The 15650-nt window shown below is 34.9% G+C and overlaps 1 protein-coding gene across 1 annotated transcript; it reads right to left on the bottom strand.

The window, feature by feature from the left end:
• Positions 1-1888: 1888 nt before the first annotated feature.
• On the bottom strand, positions 1889-9772 carry LOC147473597 (cellulose synthase-like protein G3). Its single transcript, XM_086587270.1, has 6 exons — positions 9111-9772; positions 7052-7201; positions 6786-6911; positions 6009-6455; positions 5537-5884; positions 1889-2486 (listed from the first exon to the last, which is right to left on the bottom strand). The coding sequence occupies exons 1-6, from the start codon at positions 9711-9713 to the stop codon at positions 1929-1931; spliced, it is 2232 nt and encodes a 743-aa protein (XP_086443396.1). The 5' UTR covers positions 9714-9772; the 3' UTR covers positions 1889-1928.
• Positions 9773-15650: the final 5878 nt, after the last annotated feature.

The following is a 15650-nucleotide window of genomic DNA, read 5'->3' as shown; positions in this document are numbered from 1 at the left end:
ACTCGGCCCGGTATAAGAAATAGTTTCTTAATACTCAATTGATATTGAATGTCACATTGGGTCAATTAGACATGGGTGTAGCAGTGAAGAACAAATTCTCAATGGTCTAATTGTGAATACAAGTGAGGTGGCTGGACTTAGATTTAAATAATGGTAGGAAATGACTTTCTTGATAATTTCATGGGCCTTATTATGAATATGGATTTGTTAATAGGCACTTTCCATATTAAAGAGATATATATTAAAAGTGTTTTAGTATATCAAGTATAAGTACTTGTATGACAAGGACTTGACCTCTTTGAGATAAGACTTGGAATCCTAGTGGATCTCACTACACACACTTATGTATTCTCAAAGTTTCTCTATATAAGAGAATGACTTTTTGGTAAAAGAGACCATTTAGCCTTTCCAGGAAAAGTACAACTAAAAGTAGGTGAAAAACAAAAGGGTTTTATGGTGTATTGTGTGGTGAATTATGTTAGAAGGCTGAAGACTTACTTTTTGGATTTAGTTTTTGAAAGATTTTCTTTATTGTCAATCTCCAATTTCAGCTTTAAAGGTTTTTTTTTTATCAATAATAGATTAGCATGTTAAAAATCTAGGATTAAAGTATTCCTAACAGGATGATGTTAAGTTATCCTTATATTTCAGCCTTTCTTGGTTCGGAAGATTCAATATGTGCTTATACCTTTGGGCATTGGTAGGGATAGAATGGTGTGGAGTGCTGAAAAGACAGGGGAGTTTACTGTGAAATCTGCCTACAAGTTTATTTCTAAAATAAATGATGTAGGTCAGAGTTCTAGTTTTAATTCCCAAACTATAAAGCACTTATGGAAATCCAAGCTCCCAGCCAATATCCAAATGTTTTTATGGAAGCTATACATGAATGTTTTATCCATGGGTGATAGGTTGGCTGCAAAAGGAAAATACTTGGTGACTTCTCTTGCTACTTTTGTTTTAGGACCCTGGAAACTGATAGTCACTTGTTCTTTGATTGTGAATGTATGGTCAAGAGCTATGTGGTTCTCATCGGACTTCGTGTCTTAGAATGGAGAGTCCAGCTGTACTTTCGAGGTGAAACATTGGGTTAATTACAAGGTTTATGACATGGTGTCACAGCAAAGACAAAGATACATCTCAGGCTGGTATCAAGGCTTGCTACTTGTTATATAACATATGGATTACAAGGAATGAAACCAGGTTTAAGCATAGAATGCCTAATTTGGAAAGGACTATCAAGAGGAGTACTCTGGAAGTAGAGAAATGCTTAAAATATTTCTTAACAGAAACTTTAAAACTTCGAAACCCTAAACTATATATTACTCAACATTCTATACATGAGCATTCCGATTTTGATTCGATTTTTCATGTTATCACTAATGATTGTATTACTATCAGATTTGATGCCTCTTTCAAATCCAACATTAGGAGGGGCAGCAGCTGGATGCATAGATTGGGACATTATGGGAAGGTAGTATGAGCAACAACTAGAAGATTCAAAGCGGATCTGTAGAGGAAGCAGAAATGGTGGCGGATGAAGTTGCAATTTTGTTTGTTATCTCTTCTGGGTGGACTGAAATACTTTTGGAAGGAAACTGTGCAGATGTTATCAAAGCCTTTAATAGCTCTACCTATTCATGGCTTTTAGTTTTATGCAACAAACCTTTAAACTTTCTTTACTCTTTGTAAGTTTAAGTGGATTAGTAGGACCTCTAATGGAGTTGCACACTTAATTGCTAGATGAACTAACCACCAGCTTCAAGTCTGTAATCTACCTAGTTGTATGTTGGAACAAAATATCATCTCTGTAGTCCTTCAGATTTATTATTAATATATATGGTATTATCGAAAAAATAAATTAAAGGTTGCTACACGCCCACACAACACATAACAACAAATACTTTCTTTATTAAGTACAAAAATATACATTAAACTTTCTGACTTTTAAGTGTGAAAAAAGCTACTAAGTACATAGCCATGGCTAAAAAGACGGATTGAAAAATAACCATTTTATGCATTCTTCCTCTATCGACCCTTAAGATTATGGCCTCATAAATTGGCCAGCAATTGACCGCCACAAACCCAGACATGATTAACTGAACCAAAATGTTCTCCCAGTTTCCATGTCTGAATATTTCACTGAGCCCTACAATAAATGCTACCAAATTGATTAGTGCGATCGTCGTTATTGGCACAAATAAGGGAGACGCAACTCCAAATTCGAATAGTCCCTGTTCGTATCGCTTGCTTTCTTCGTCATCTATCACTTTACTAGTTACATTGAATCCAAAAGCAGAAATGCCTAGTGATTTTAATACGTAATCTATAAATCCAAATAGGTAGCACGACACACTTCTGATCATCCACATCCTTTGATCACTATACCATTGACGAAATGTTCCTCCTCCTATAATGTAATCTAAAAAATCTTGTCCATATGCCCCAAGAAACAAGAACATGTGCACGTAAAACCAAGGGCTTGATACCTGCATTACATTTTTCACCAGCAAGGAGAAACGTGTCAAAGATATATGACTTGAAGCACCTTTTAATAATACTAGTTTTGAGCACGTAGCCACATATGCAACTAGGGGTGTAAAACCCGACCCCATTGATCCGTTGGTAGTGAGGTTGACTATTGGCTAGTTTGGTCATGGGGATCAAATCGTGGTGAAAAAAAAAAAAAAAAGTCATCAAATTTAGAGTCGAGTCTAGATATGGAAGCATGAGGGCGGCCGACTCTCTAAAAGCCCCTCACAAGGCCCTTGTAGTTAAGGCACTCACAAGTCACAACTTCTCTATGTAATTTTATTTACATTTTGTTAAAAAGTAACTCTATAAATAGCAAAATGAAAAATATATTTTACATAAGTTAGTGCCTTGTGTAGGCTCCTCCAATGTTACATGAAAAATCTAGTTCAAAAGAACAAATTGTTCTATTGCCGAGATATGAACCCAAAGTCACTTCTCTATGTATAAGCTAGAATCAAATATAAATCAAAGTTATGTGATATGATCTTTGTTATATGGTAATGAAGTTTTTAATCAACTTCAACTAATCAAACTCAAATTATTTTACAACCTACAACACCACATCATATTTGGTCTCATATACACTTCTTATTGATTCATGGAATACATCGGCACATATAGAACCTAATAACGAAACTTTTGATTTTTTTTTTTTATTGGAAAAACTTTTGAATTTTATTATCTTATAAATTTTAATTAAATTATTAATTAAGTACATTAACCAAAGTCGAGATTGAGAAAAACTATTATTTAAACGTGATAAATTTAGCAAGATTATACAGTAAATAAAGAGTTTAAGAGAGTAATCAAACATGATTCTCAATACTCCTAAGAGAGGGCTGAGGTGAGGGTTAGGGCTTTATAATTTTAGCATTGGTCGGGCCGGACCGTTTTACACCCCTACACGCGATTTTGTTAGATGTGTGGGGCCTTATGAGAAAATAATAATAATAATCAGGATTTGATTTTGGGTGGGGCCATGAGAGAAATTGGAGAAAAAAAATAAGACGAGGTTTTTTTTACAAGAAATTTGTCCCAAGGCCCAATTTTGGGGAAAATGAAGTCTAGAGGACACGGTTTTTTGTGAGTAACTCACAAGGACAAATTTTAGGGAAAAGTAACTCATGAACCCACTATTTCAAAATTAGTAACCCTCAAGGACAAAATAAGTTGGCCCCGCCTTTTTATATTTTTTTAAATGCCAGTTATACCTTTCCGTGAAAATAACCCTCAAGGACAAATAGCCCGGATTTAAAATAAATATTTTCCGATTTTACTCTTTCTGTCATTTAACTATGAACACTTCTGCTGGTGTATGAACAATGATTGTTCATATCCAAATAGGTGAATGTACCTTATACAATATATTGATGTATGAACATTGAATGTTCATACCCAAAAACATTCAATGTTCATACCCAATCAATGTTCATACACAAAGACTATGACCATTGAATGTTCATACCCAAAGGACCAAGGACTATGAACATCGAATGTTCATACCCAAAGGACTATGAACATTGAATGTTCATACCCAATCAATGTTCATACCCAAGGACTATGAATATTAAATGTTCACTATAAACATCGAATGTTCATACTCAAAGGACTATGAACATTGAATGTTCATACCCAATCAATGTTCATACCCAAAGGACTATGAACATTGAATGTTCATACCCAATCAATGTTCATACCCAAGGACTATGAACAATCAATGTTCATACCTACCAATTGAAAAAAAATTAAAAATAGTTATGAACAATGATTGTTCATGTTTGATGTATGAACACTTTTGATGTATGAATAGTGATTTTTAATACTCCCAAATAGGTATGAACAATCCATGTTCATAACTGGATCAATGTTCATGCCTATTGGATCATTGTTCATAGCTCCAATAGGTATGAATAGTCATTGTTCATAGCTAATGTTTATAATTGGGGGTATGATCAATGAGTGTTCACACTCGCTTTTAAAGGTATGAACAATCATTGTTCATACTAAATACACCGAGTCATTTATTATGGGCGGGCCGTTAATTATTTTTGCGGCGAGGGGATATACTTGACATTTCATCTACCGATTTGTTTTTATTTTTCGTCAAGGGTATACTTGACATTTCATCTACCGGTCCTTGTGAGTTACGAAAAAAAATGTGTCCTTGAGCATTACATTTTTGGCAGTTTTGACCTTGAGAGTCGCCTCCATGTTTTTGGGGGTGGACCAATAGGAAAAGGTTGAATCAAATTAAAAAAAAATGATGGTTATATGAACTCCACTTTAAATGACTCCAAAAAAACTCCATCACAAAATACAATGAATTAAAAAACTAATTTTTAGTAGAGATATTCTCCACACAATAGAGATCATCCTCACAAAAAATCAATTCATTTGAAGATGTACAACTTTGTCAAAAATCGTTTATAATGTTATGAAATTATTTAACGGCTCATATTTTTTTTAATTTCAATATAACTTTTGACAATATGAAACGTATTCAATTGAGCTGATTTTTTGTAAGAGTATTCTCCATCATATGATATATATCTCCACAAAAGTTTAGCTCTCAATTCATCTTTTAAGTCTACTGTTAAAATTGGAGTAGCTTTGGAGTCACTATGAGTATAAGGTGGAGTTCATATAACCACTCCCAATAAAAAAAAAAGGTGGCGAATGGTGTCCGACAGCTAATTGGTTGGCTCCCATGCTGCACATTACAAATGGAATAGATTTTTTTGATGAAAAAAGACTTTGTAATAGTTGGCAAACAAAAAGAGGGTTTCACACGGAACATTTCGTTTATGCATCAAATACGCCATTTGTCTATTTCTTTCGCAGGGTGTTGTTGAGCTCCTAACAATATCTATGATATATATAAGTTACTACATATAGCGATACATATCGGAAACATATTTAATATTTGGATTCGTGGTGAATTCACTATCATTCCACCAATCTCCTAGTTCGTATTTAATGATTAGTTAGTGAGATATAAACGTACCTTGGGGAACACGGATACTCCGTTGATGAGAGCTAAGGGTGGGAGAATCCCATAGATAGTGATGGGGACGGAGTAAATGGGCCAGAAAGCGTAGTGAGCAAAGGCTAAGCCCATGAATAAGCCCATCGACCGTACTCCAAACGTTATCGGACAGTATTTGGAATATGTAACCTCTAACAGGCCCACACACCACCGCCGGGTCTGGCTAAGCGAATCGTTGAGAGTGATTGGCACATCACCAAGGAATGCTGGTCTATCTGGATCACAGAACACTGATTTCCATCCTTCGCATAGTAGTCGATAACCTGAGAAATAGTCTTCAACCAAAGACCCATATCTAAAGCCCATCTGTGCAGCAATTCATAGTCCAAACCATAAGTATCATAACATGTAATCTTGTGCATTTAGTAAGCAGGGTCACAAACTCACAATGGAAATTTTGTACATGCAAGAAATGTAAAATGCGCAGTACCTTGGATCCCCAATTAGTCTGATCCTCAAACTTACAACTTGCTACGTTATGAGCTAGTGCCATAACTGCTTCAGATTGAATAGACTTATCTACCACATGATTTGGATTCAATTCTGGAATTTCAGGAGATAGTGCAGACAATGGACCTCCAAATAGAGCTCGACGAAGAAAGAAACACCCACTCCCGACATAATTAGGACCTGCTAGCCCATCCATTCCTCTAGGGTTAATTTGAAACAATCTTTTTAGTTCACTGGCGTAGATATCGTTTTTGTTAATCCCATGGAAGCGCTGTGGAAATTGAATGTAGGCCAGATCTGATGATGCCTTAGTAGGATCCAATATATAACAAAGTGCGCGGAGGGGTGTCTGTGGATCATTCGAGTACATATCGCAGTCTTGGGTTAGGACCATTGGTGCATTCGTCATGGTCGCAGAAACTCGAAGCTTGGGTGCAACATTGAAATAGTTTAGGAAGTTAACTTTAACATGCATATATGATGCATTAATGATATACTAATAATAGGTAATTGACATGTATATTATATTAAAACTGGCTCTGCATAATAATTAGGTGAGGTAACGATGTGAAGTCAAGGAACAGAAAGTACCATGTGCGATATCAAACTTTAGAAAGACAACGACTGATCGAGTGATGTGAAAATAAAGTGAACAGTCGTACTTTGACTCTAATATCAGATTTAGACAATTAAAATAACATTTTAGTAAAAGGAACTTTGCACTGTTTGCAGAGATTGTTTGGACTAAAAGGCGTACCAGAACGTTAAGTGCACCAGCCTTGAAGTGGTGTGGTGATGTCTTATTTTTTTCTCTGGAAATGTACACAAGATTTGGCATGCGATGTCCTGTGATGTCCTTGACTTTCGCACTCTCTAGCAAAACCTAATGAAGAGAAATAAGATATTTGTTATAATTTGGAGGACTTTCAAGACTTCAATTCTTCAACTACTTAAAAGTCTTAAATTGATTGAGAACATACAAACAAAACCAAAGAAAACAAAGAAAAATCATGAGAACGAAACCTGAATTATTGTAGGGTGATCATTCCGTGTAAACTCGGTCGTCCATTTCTTAAACGCCTCGGAGTCTTTTTCGCCTGTGATGAACTCATCCTCAATACTCCCTCTATCAACAACACTTTCCACCTTCATTTTCATGCTTTCGTACATCATCTGCAACACATAATTAACGAATTGGACCCAGAAAATAAAAAGCGGCCGGCTGGTAAATACAAACTCAAATTGATAACGCATGAATTCGATTTTATGTAATTAGTTGCCATGATTATGAATTTATGATCAACTTATCTATCTACCCCGTAATTAGTTGCCATGAGTATAAATTTATGATCAACTTATCTATCTACCACATGAAATAAAATATGTCGTCAAATTGCCAACTACCTTTTGAATATCTCAATATCATTGCAGGGCCCAATAACTTATTACGTTGAATGGTGATGATGGGTTTCAAGGTACAGGTTTCAGGACTGACACAACATTTTTGGACTTTCTAAATAGGAGGGAAAGTCCAAAAATTCCATCTTCCCTGACACAATTCCCTGATCACTTGTCCTCCCCCAGCAGCAGCACAACTCCAACCCACAATACAATCAATCACAGTCCAAATTTCATAACCCCAACACCAATAACTTACCCAATTTTAAGTAAATCCAATAATATTCAATTTTAATCTCCAAATAATTAATTCATCTGATTATTAGTCCAAAACAAATTGGATTGAGTGAGTTTTGATTAAAAATTAAAATAACTAATTAGAAATTTTTTTCCATTAATAGTTGTAATTAGATATATCCCCCTACCCAATTGCAAGATCCAACGATTACAAAATGAAGTGTGTTTTTTTTTCACAAGCATTACGTTGGATTTTACAATTTTTTTATTTTTTTATTTTTTTGGGTGGGGTAACTAACCCAAATTAAAATTTTCTGTTTCAAAATAGCTCACTTATATTTTTGTTCTTTAAAACCTTCCCACAAACCTTTTTAATAGATTCTCCATTCATAATACTTAAACTCAATAAGTATACATTTTGAATTCCTCCTCACCCCACCAATTATTCTTCTTAACCCCATTTCCAACTTCTTTGACATTCTTAATGGCTTTAGAGACTAATATATATATATTGTCATATTTTTGAATTAGGTAAGTTAATTAGATTTGAGTCCTAACAATAGTCCTAACAATGTGGGACTGTTTTGAATTGGAAAAGAAATAGTGCAAGAAGTTTTAAATATTATATTTAGGGAGAACAACATGCTATAATGTTTGTTGAAGATAATGGTCATTTATCACAATTTATTGAATTGTAGCATAAGAAAAATAATGAGTAGAAGGGGTTACAATATAGTTTGAACAATTTACCAAGAGTGTATCGTTTTAAATTCTTGGTACTTGAGTTATAATTTTGTATATATATGGTGGTAATGTTAGCAAAATTAGAATGCGAAAGTAATCAAGGAAAAAAATATAGAGGCAGTTCTGGAATCAACTGAAACATCAACCAAAATGGGTATTTAACAAGTCTAATTATTTAAACAATAAGAGCTTAATCTAAACTGTTACTTACTTTGGTGGGTTTAGTCTAATAATTGCCCTTCTAATCAAATAAGTCTATGTGCGGGTGTAAACTCGATAGTACAAATGCAAATAGAAAATAGCACCCTGCGGTTTAGCTGTTTTTCATTTCTTGTTTGTCTTTTCTGTGGTTTTACTTGATTTTGCTTTCTTACTAATCTGTTTGTTGGACTGTACCTGTCGATAATCAGTTTTCTGCTGATTTGTTAAACTGGTCTAAAGAAATGTATCTTTTTTTTTTCTCCATTCGGTAACAAAAGAAATAAAAAGCTAGAATACTGCCAAATGGCCCCAACTTAATTAAAGATTGATTTGTCGCAGGAGTACCCTTGTCGAAGCCTTACGTTTATTTGTTTATTTTTTTAATTAATAATATGTCGAGGCTAAGTTGAATACTACTAGTCTACTACTGTACTGCTAAGGAAATTGGTGTATGTCGTCCAATGTCTATATCTTCGTTTAGCTAACTTATTTGGCTGATTACCTTTATTTCCTCTGTTTTAGAGCTGCGGATATGGGCATGAGTCGATTGAAAATACGCCGCAGGGCATCTGTCAACTATGTTGTTCGCTCTACAAAATGGCAACCAATGAGTTGCAAACTTCGCAGCCTCCATGAAAGCAAAGAGAGTCAACATTGAACCTCCATCGTCCGATACATAGACCGAAACCTTGTCACTTGGATAATCATAAGCCATAACTGATAAAGCAGTATTTATAACGTTTATAGGAGGTTCTTTGTATGGATCAGCTGTGCATATAAACACATCCAAGGATGGATAGTCCTTATAGTCAACAATACTAGGAAGGTTTTCTAGATACTCTTTACGTTTAATTGGACGCATACGAAAGGCTTGTGTTGTAGCCCACATGAAGGTTAATATGGCATCAGAGACTAGTAAGGAAAGGTGAAGAAAGATGGAGAGCAAGGTGGTGGAATAGATGAGAGTGAGGATATGGTGATAGAAGAGTGCTAAAGTAGCACAAGTGTAAACTACTGCAAATGCACGGTTTAGAGTTGTGAGAGGGAGGGGTTGATATGTGTGCAGTGGAGAGATTGTATTTTTGCTCTCTCTTGAGGTTTTCATCTTTGTTGCTCGATCTAGCTACTAGCCTACTACTCTCCACTCTATAGCATGGATGAGTGAGGACTGAGGAGTACATATTTATAGACCAAACGATTAACAAATAACAAGTACTTATCGATGATACAATCATCACGTACGTATACATAACACGGAGATTATTATACTGTATGTCATGGCATATAATTAGTAAGGGTGACTTGCAAGCAGGTTTTGTGATATATATATATAGATGTGTGTGTGTGTGGATCTTGATATATGTGTGGGATCGATGTAGTTATGGCAAAAAAACAAGCATCACGTGGCAAAGACATCATCAAATCAAATTAAATTGAGGCACAATAAAATAACCTCGCGCCTTCAAACTCTTGTAAGAACTGATGTCAAAGTCAAACGAGGCAACTTAGCTTGCAAACTGCCAAAGTTTATGTAAGACAATATTTCTTAGAACAAACAAAAAATTTGTAGTATTAGTCAGAATTCACCATTTAGATATCTATTTAAGTCCGACAATATATTTTCTTCCCAACAATCATTAGTCTTTGGGGAAATTGAGTTACATTATTGTATGCAAAATTATTGCATTGTTTTCCGGTTGGAGTGTACATGTGGGTCGGTTTCCTTGCAGTAGATTTGTTGGAGTTCCAAAGAATCTCCTACCACCGGAAATAAAATTATAGAGATTATAGAGACAGGGAGTCGGTGACGACATGGGTACAAGGTTTTTGAAGTTGTGCTTAAGCCATAGTTTAAGATTTTAGAATATCCGGAATTTCCGACAAATTTAAAAATCGGAATTCCGGCCCTGTTATATTTCGAGTATATTCTGAAAGTCTATATTTTTTGGCTCTTGAACCGGAATTTCAAATTTTTCAAAATCCAAAATATTCATCGAAATTCCAAAAATTTCGTTGAAATCACAAACTATGGCTTAAGCTAAGCGCCTAAGCAAAACATACCGACTGTCATCCTAAGTAAAAAAAAATCGTTATGATTTTATAAAGAATGAAAAAATGGTACAAGAAGAAAAATGGTTCAAGGTGTAAGATATGATATAATAGTCCAAATACTACTATTCATATCCTCCATAAAGTGGTCAACAACTCAAAACTTTATAGTTTTTTTGTTTCTAAATTGATGTGTGGGTTATTCCTAAGTAAATATCATATTACTCATGTCTTAATTGCATTGGCTAATTAAAAGAAAAATGTTATATTTTCTATTCCACCCACCTATTATGGGAAAGGGGAGATAAAAAATCTTGGAAGATTAACCACCGTCCTCTCTCCATCTTTTATAAATGAGTGTAGAAATCTCATATTTCAACACCACAACAATTAACACAATAAAGAAAATAAAGATTTGGAAGAGAAACGGTGTTTTGCTATTTGTTATCAGATTCAACACATCACTCTTGCTATGGATCAGTGTACAATTTTTTTTATTGATCATTATTTACATTCTTTATATAATGTGAAATAATATATGATTCATGATCCTCTATATATTATTAAATTAATGTTACACAAAAATGGCAACAAATTAACGAAGACACCCTATATCTTGTACCATTTTTTTTGGCTTGGAAGAGTAAACGAGGCGACGTGGAGATGGCTATATTGGAATATATGCTATCAATATCGGTCGATCATCTCAGCCGATTAATTGCATATAGCATGTAAACCAATTATTTTTTACCGATTTTTAAACTTTTCTCACTGACCCGATTTAATCACTAATTGACCGATTATTTATTGGCCGAGATGACCAATTTCTCGCTAAACTGAGAAAAAAAAATTACTTAAAATATCGGTTCCCCACCCAAAAATATACGTAAAATTAACGAATTGGATTCTTAAACCGCATTAATAATAATATAACATAATCAACATACAAAGCTAAGAATTTACTTATTTTTTTCCTCATTAACGAAAGTTAAATATATAAATTATTGTATTACTTATATTATCGCTTCTCTTTCTCTTATTCCTTTAAATATTTAACTTTATTGTTGTGTTTGACACTCTAAAGCACGAACGCACCTTCTAATAGGTTGTGTCCGTGTCGGACGCGGTCAACATAGTCAAGACGCAGTCAACTAAACTGGACGCGGGTCAAGACGCAGTCAGGACGCGGTCAACATGGTCAGGACGCGGATTTTGAACTAAAAAAATAAAAAATAAATCAAAATAATATTAAAACACTCAATTTTTTCAATTTTTTTGTTTTTTAAGACTTATGACATGTTTTTAAAGTTTGATTAGGAAATATTAAACTTAATTTTGTCACTATTTATCTTTAATAGTTTTGAATTTATGAATGTTGATACATTTAATTTAGTTTTCAATGTTTAATTTATACAAAATAAAATTATAAATATTAATTAATTTCCGCGTCCTTTGCCGCGTCCGCGTCCTACTTTTTTGAGATATAACCAAGTCGCCGCGTCAGTGTCCGCGTTCGTGTCGGTGCAACATAGGTTTGACTTTGACATCATATCTATGCAGTACTCTAAAATTGAGTTAGTTAGATGTCATTACGAGAATTTGAAATTTTTTGTTGTATCTTAGGTAATTATTTAGAAATATTTCGTATAATTATACTATTATATATTTTGAAAGTGTCAAATATATATATCCGGTATAACCGATTAAGTCACCCATTAACCGATTAATCGCATATCGCTGGATTAGTACGTTTTGAAAACCAATTTTAACTGCTTAGTACTGGAATAGCCGTGAAATCATTAGAGCATTTGCAATGCAGGTGATAGAGAGGGGGTAGTGATAATTATCACCTACTTGGGTCCAAAACTGCTGTGCAATGCAGGGTGATAATGAAGGTGATAATTATCCCCAGTTCAAAACGAGGTGAAACCAACCACCGAGTTTATCACTGACTTGTTAACTTCGGACGGGATGTTGGATTCCGTCTGGATTACAAAACTCACCAGACGGAATCCAACATCCCGTCCGGAGTCCTAACGGCTACCAACGGTCAAAAAGTCAGAACGGTCAAAAAACGGTCAAAATAAAAAACTTTGGTATATATACAACATTTGTTTCATTTCAACTCACACTTCCAACAATCATATATCATATTTCTTCTTCTTTAAAATCAGTTCTTAAAAAAACCAAATATCAAATGGCATCAACTCAAGCATCTCAAGCAAGTGGTAGCACTCAAGCAAAAGCGAGAGCTCACTTTAGCATGTCCGATGATCAAGCTCTATGTCTTGCTTGGATAAAAATTAGTGAAGACTCTATTGTTGGTGCTTTCCAAAATGCAAAAGGATTTTGGAATCGTGTAACAAACGAGTTCAATCAAGCACGTGGGTCGGATAGGTCTCCCGATTCAATTAGCGGAAGGTGGAAATATATTTCAAAAATGATGAACAAATTTGTTGCAATTGTGAATGCGGTGGAGGCTCGACATGCAAGTGGTACAACAATACAAAGCCGGTAATTACAAGCGTTGTCAATTTGGAATTTATTGATTATCTTAGTCTTAGTCTAATTATTTCCGTCTTCGTCTAATTATCTTAGTGTATTTATTATTTCCATTTTAGTCTTAGTCTAATTATTATCTTAGTCTAATTATTATTGCAGTTTAATTATCTTAGTCCTAGTGATTATTTTAGTCTAATTACCACCATTTTTTTTTAGTTGTCCGAGGCAAGGATGACGCGTACCAACTACAAGAAAAATCGGCTTTTCACTTGATCATTGTTACGTTATACTCAAGGATAATCCAAAGTGGAGTAACGTTTTTTGAGGCAAGGTCAAGCCGCCCCACAAAGGGAAAAGGTCGCAAAAATGATGGTGAAGATTCAACTTCTAATTCACCAAGTGTTGGTGGAGTTGAATTGGAGGGTTCTCAAGAAATAGAGCGTCCAAAAGAAATGGAGCGTCCTCTTGGATCGAAGAAAGCCAAGTCCAAAAGGAACCAAGAAAAATCATTTGGTATGTTGGAGGGTTACTTTACACGTTTAGAGGATACATTTGCACGGGATGCAAATGAAACACAAAAATGCTTAGAACTTAGGGAAAGGAACTTGCATATGGTCAAAGAACTGTGATGGCAAGAGAAGAAAAAAATCGGATTCAAGCAGAAAAAAATCAGGTTCAATTGGAAAAAAATCGGCTTCAAAAGATGCAATATGAAGCTAAGATTTTAGCGACCGATACAAGTGTCCTCCATCCCGATACCGCTTTTATAATCGAGCAACAACAAGCTGAAATACGTGCTGAATGGGGAAGGGCTAGAGGTGGTTCTAGCTCTAACTAAGCTTATGTATTTTAATTATCTAGTATTTTATTTTAATTAAAGCACTATGTATTTTAATTAATGCACTATGTATTTTAATTTCACTGTCTTTTTAATTAATGCATTATGTATTTTAATTTCATTGTATTTTTAATTAATGAACTATGTATTTTTATCTAACTTTTTTTTTTTAATTAATGCACTATGTATGTTCTGTCCAATATAATTATTTTCATAGAAATACAATTACCAATCAAATTAAAATACATTGTAATATAGTTCATTAAAATACAACTGATTAAATACGTTGGAACTACATAGGAAATACATTAGGAAATACATAGGAACTTAATAGTTCACGTTAGGAAATACATAGGAAATACATAGGAAATACGTTGGAACTTAATAGTTCACGTTAGGAAATACATAGGAAATACATTTTCATTTCCATTTTAATTTTAAGCCTCCTTCTCCCTCATCCGGATCCGACCAATTTGGATCATAAATTGGTACCGGATCTCTTTGTTTTCTTCAATGCCGGTCCAATTAAAACATGTTCAACTAAGTCCTTTTGAAGATTAGTATGTGTAACTTCATTTCGATCTTATTTCTTGCTTCAATCATCGATAGACAAAATGAAAACCATCATCTTCCGAAAAGAGAGCGGTATTGTTTTTTCCTCTCGACCTTTCCAATTCCAAACTCCACTTTCACGTTCATTCTCAACAATCATATTATGCATTATAATGCATGCCTTCATTATATCTCCAAGAACAACAACACTATGACAACGCCGAAGAAGCCTTAACAATATGCCATCGCGTGCCGCAAAACTCAAACGTCCTTTCAACATCCTTTCTTGCGGCTTCTTGACGTTGAGTAAAGATCTTTTCATGCTTATTTCTTGGATAACGAATGGCTTGAACAATATGTGCCCCATTTTGGGTAAATACCATCAGCAAGATAATATCCCATATCATAGTCATTACCATTCACATTAAATGCAAATGGCGGGGAGCCTCACCTTGCTCTAATGATTCAAAACATGAGAACGATGAAGCACGCGTTAATGTCATTATATACGAACTGGTAGGCGAAGAAGCAATGCCGGATCCAACAATGTTTGTGCGAACGGCTTCAAGTATCAAAGTTGGTTCCTTCTTGTACCCTACATGTGTTCCGGCCCATCCACTTGGGCAATTCTTCCACACCCAGTGCATATACGGTCGATTGATCCAAGCATTCTGGAAAACCCCTTTTTTGCATTTTCAGCTAATATCCTAGCGATTAATGCGCCTCACTTGGTCGTCTCAAGTACTCTTCCTCAAACGCCGTGATAATTGCCTTGCACCAACGCTTCATAGATACATTTGCTTTGTGGAATCTCCAATTTGTAAATACTCATCCGTTGAATCGGAAGAACAACCGGTTGCTAATTGTGCAACTGCAGCTAGTCCCTTTTGTAACCCAGAAATTGCTTGTCGACCCAATCCATCCACCTTGTCTTTAAAGTAATCGCCGAATGATGCAACAGTATGCAACATATACATAAAAGCTCTCTTGTCATCCCCGTACCTTCGTCTAAACTTATGAGGAGGCCACCTACAAGGTGTTGTGAAGTAATCCCTCATTATCTTTTGTTTCTTGAAATCACCACCATCTCTAAGCGTGTAC

The sequence above is a fragment of the Coptis chinensis genome, unplaced genomic scaffold (assembly GCF_015680905.1).
Source record: "Coptis chinensis isolate HL-2020 unplaced genomic scaffold, ASM1568090v1 utg2290_pilon_pilon, whole genome shotgun sequence".
NCBI lineage: Eukaryota > Viridiplantae > Streptophyta > Magnoliopsida > Ranunculales > Ranunculaceae > Coptis > Coptis chinensis.
This window is presented reverse-complemented; position numbering and strand designations above follow the sequence as displayed.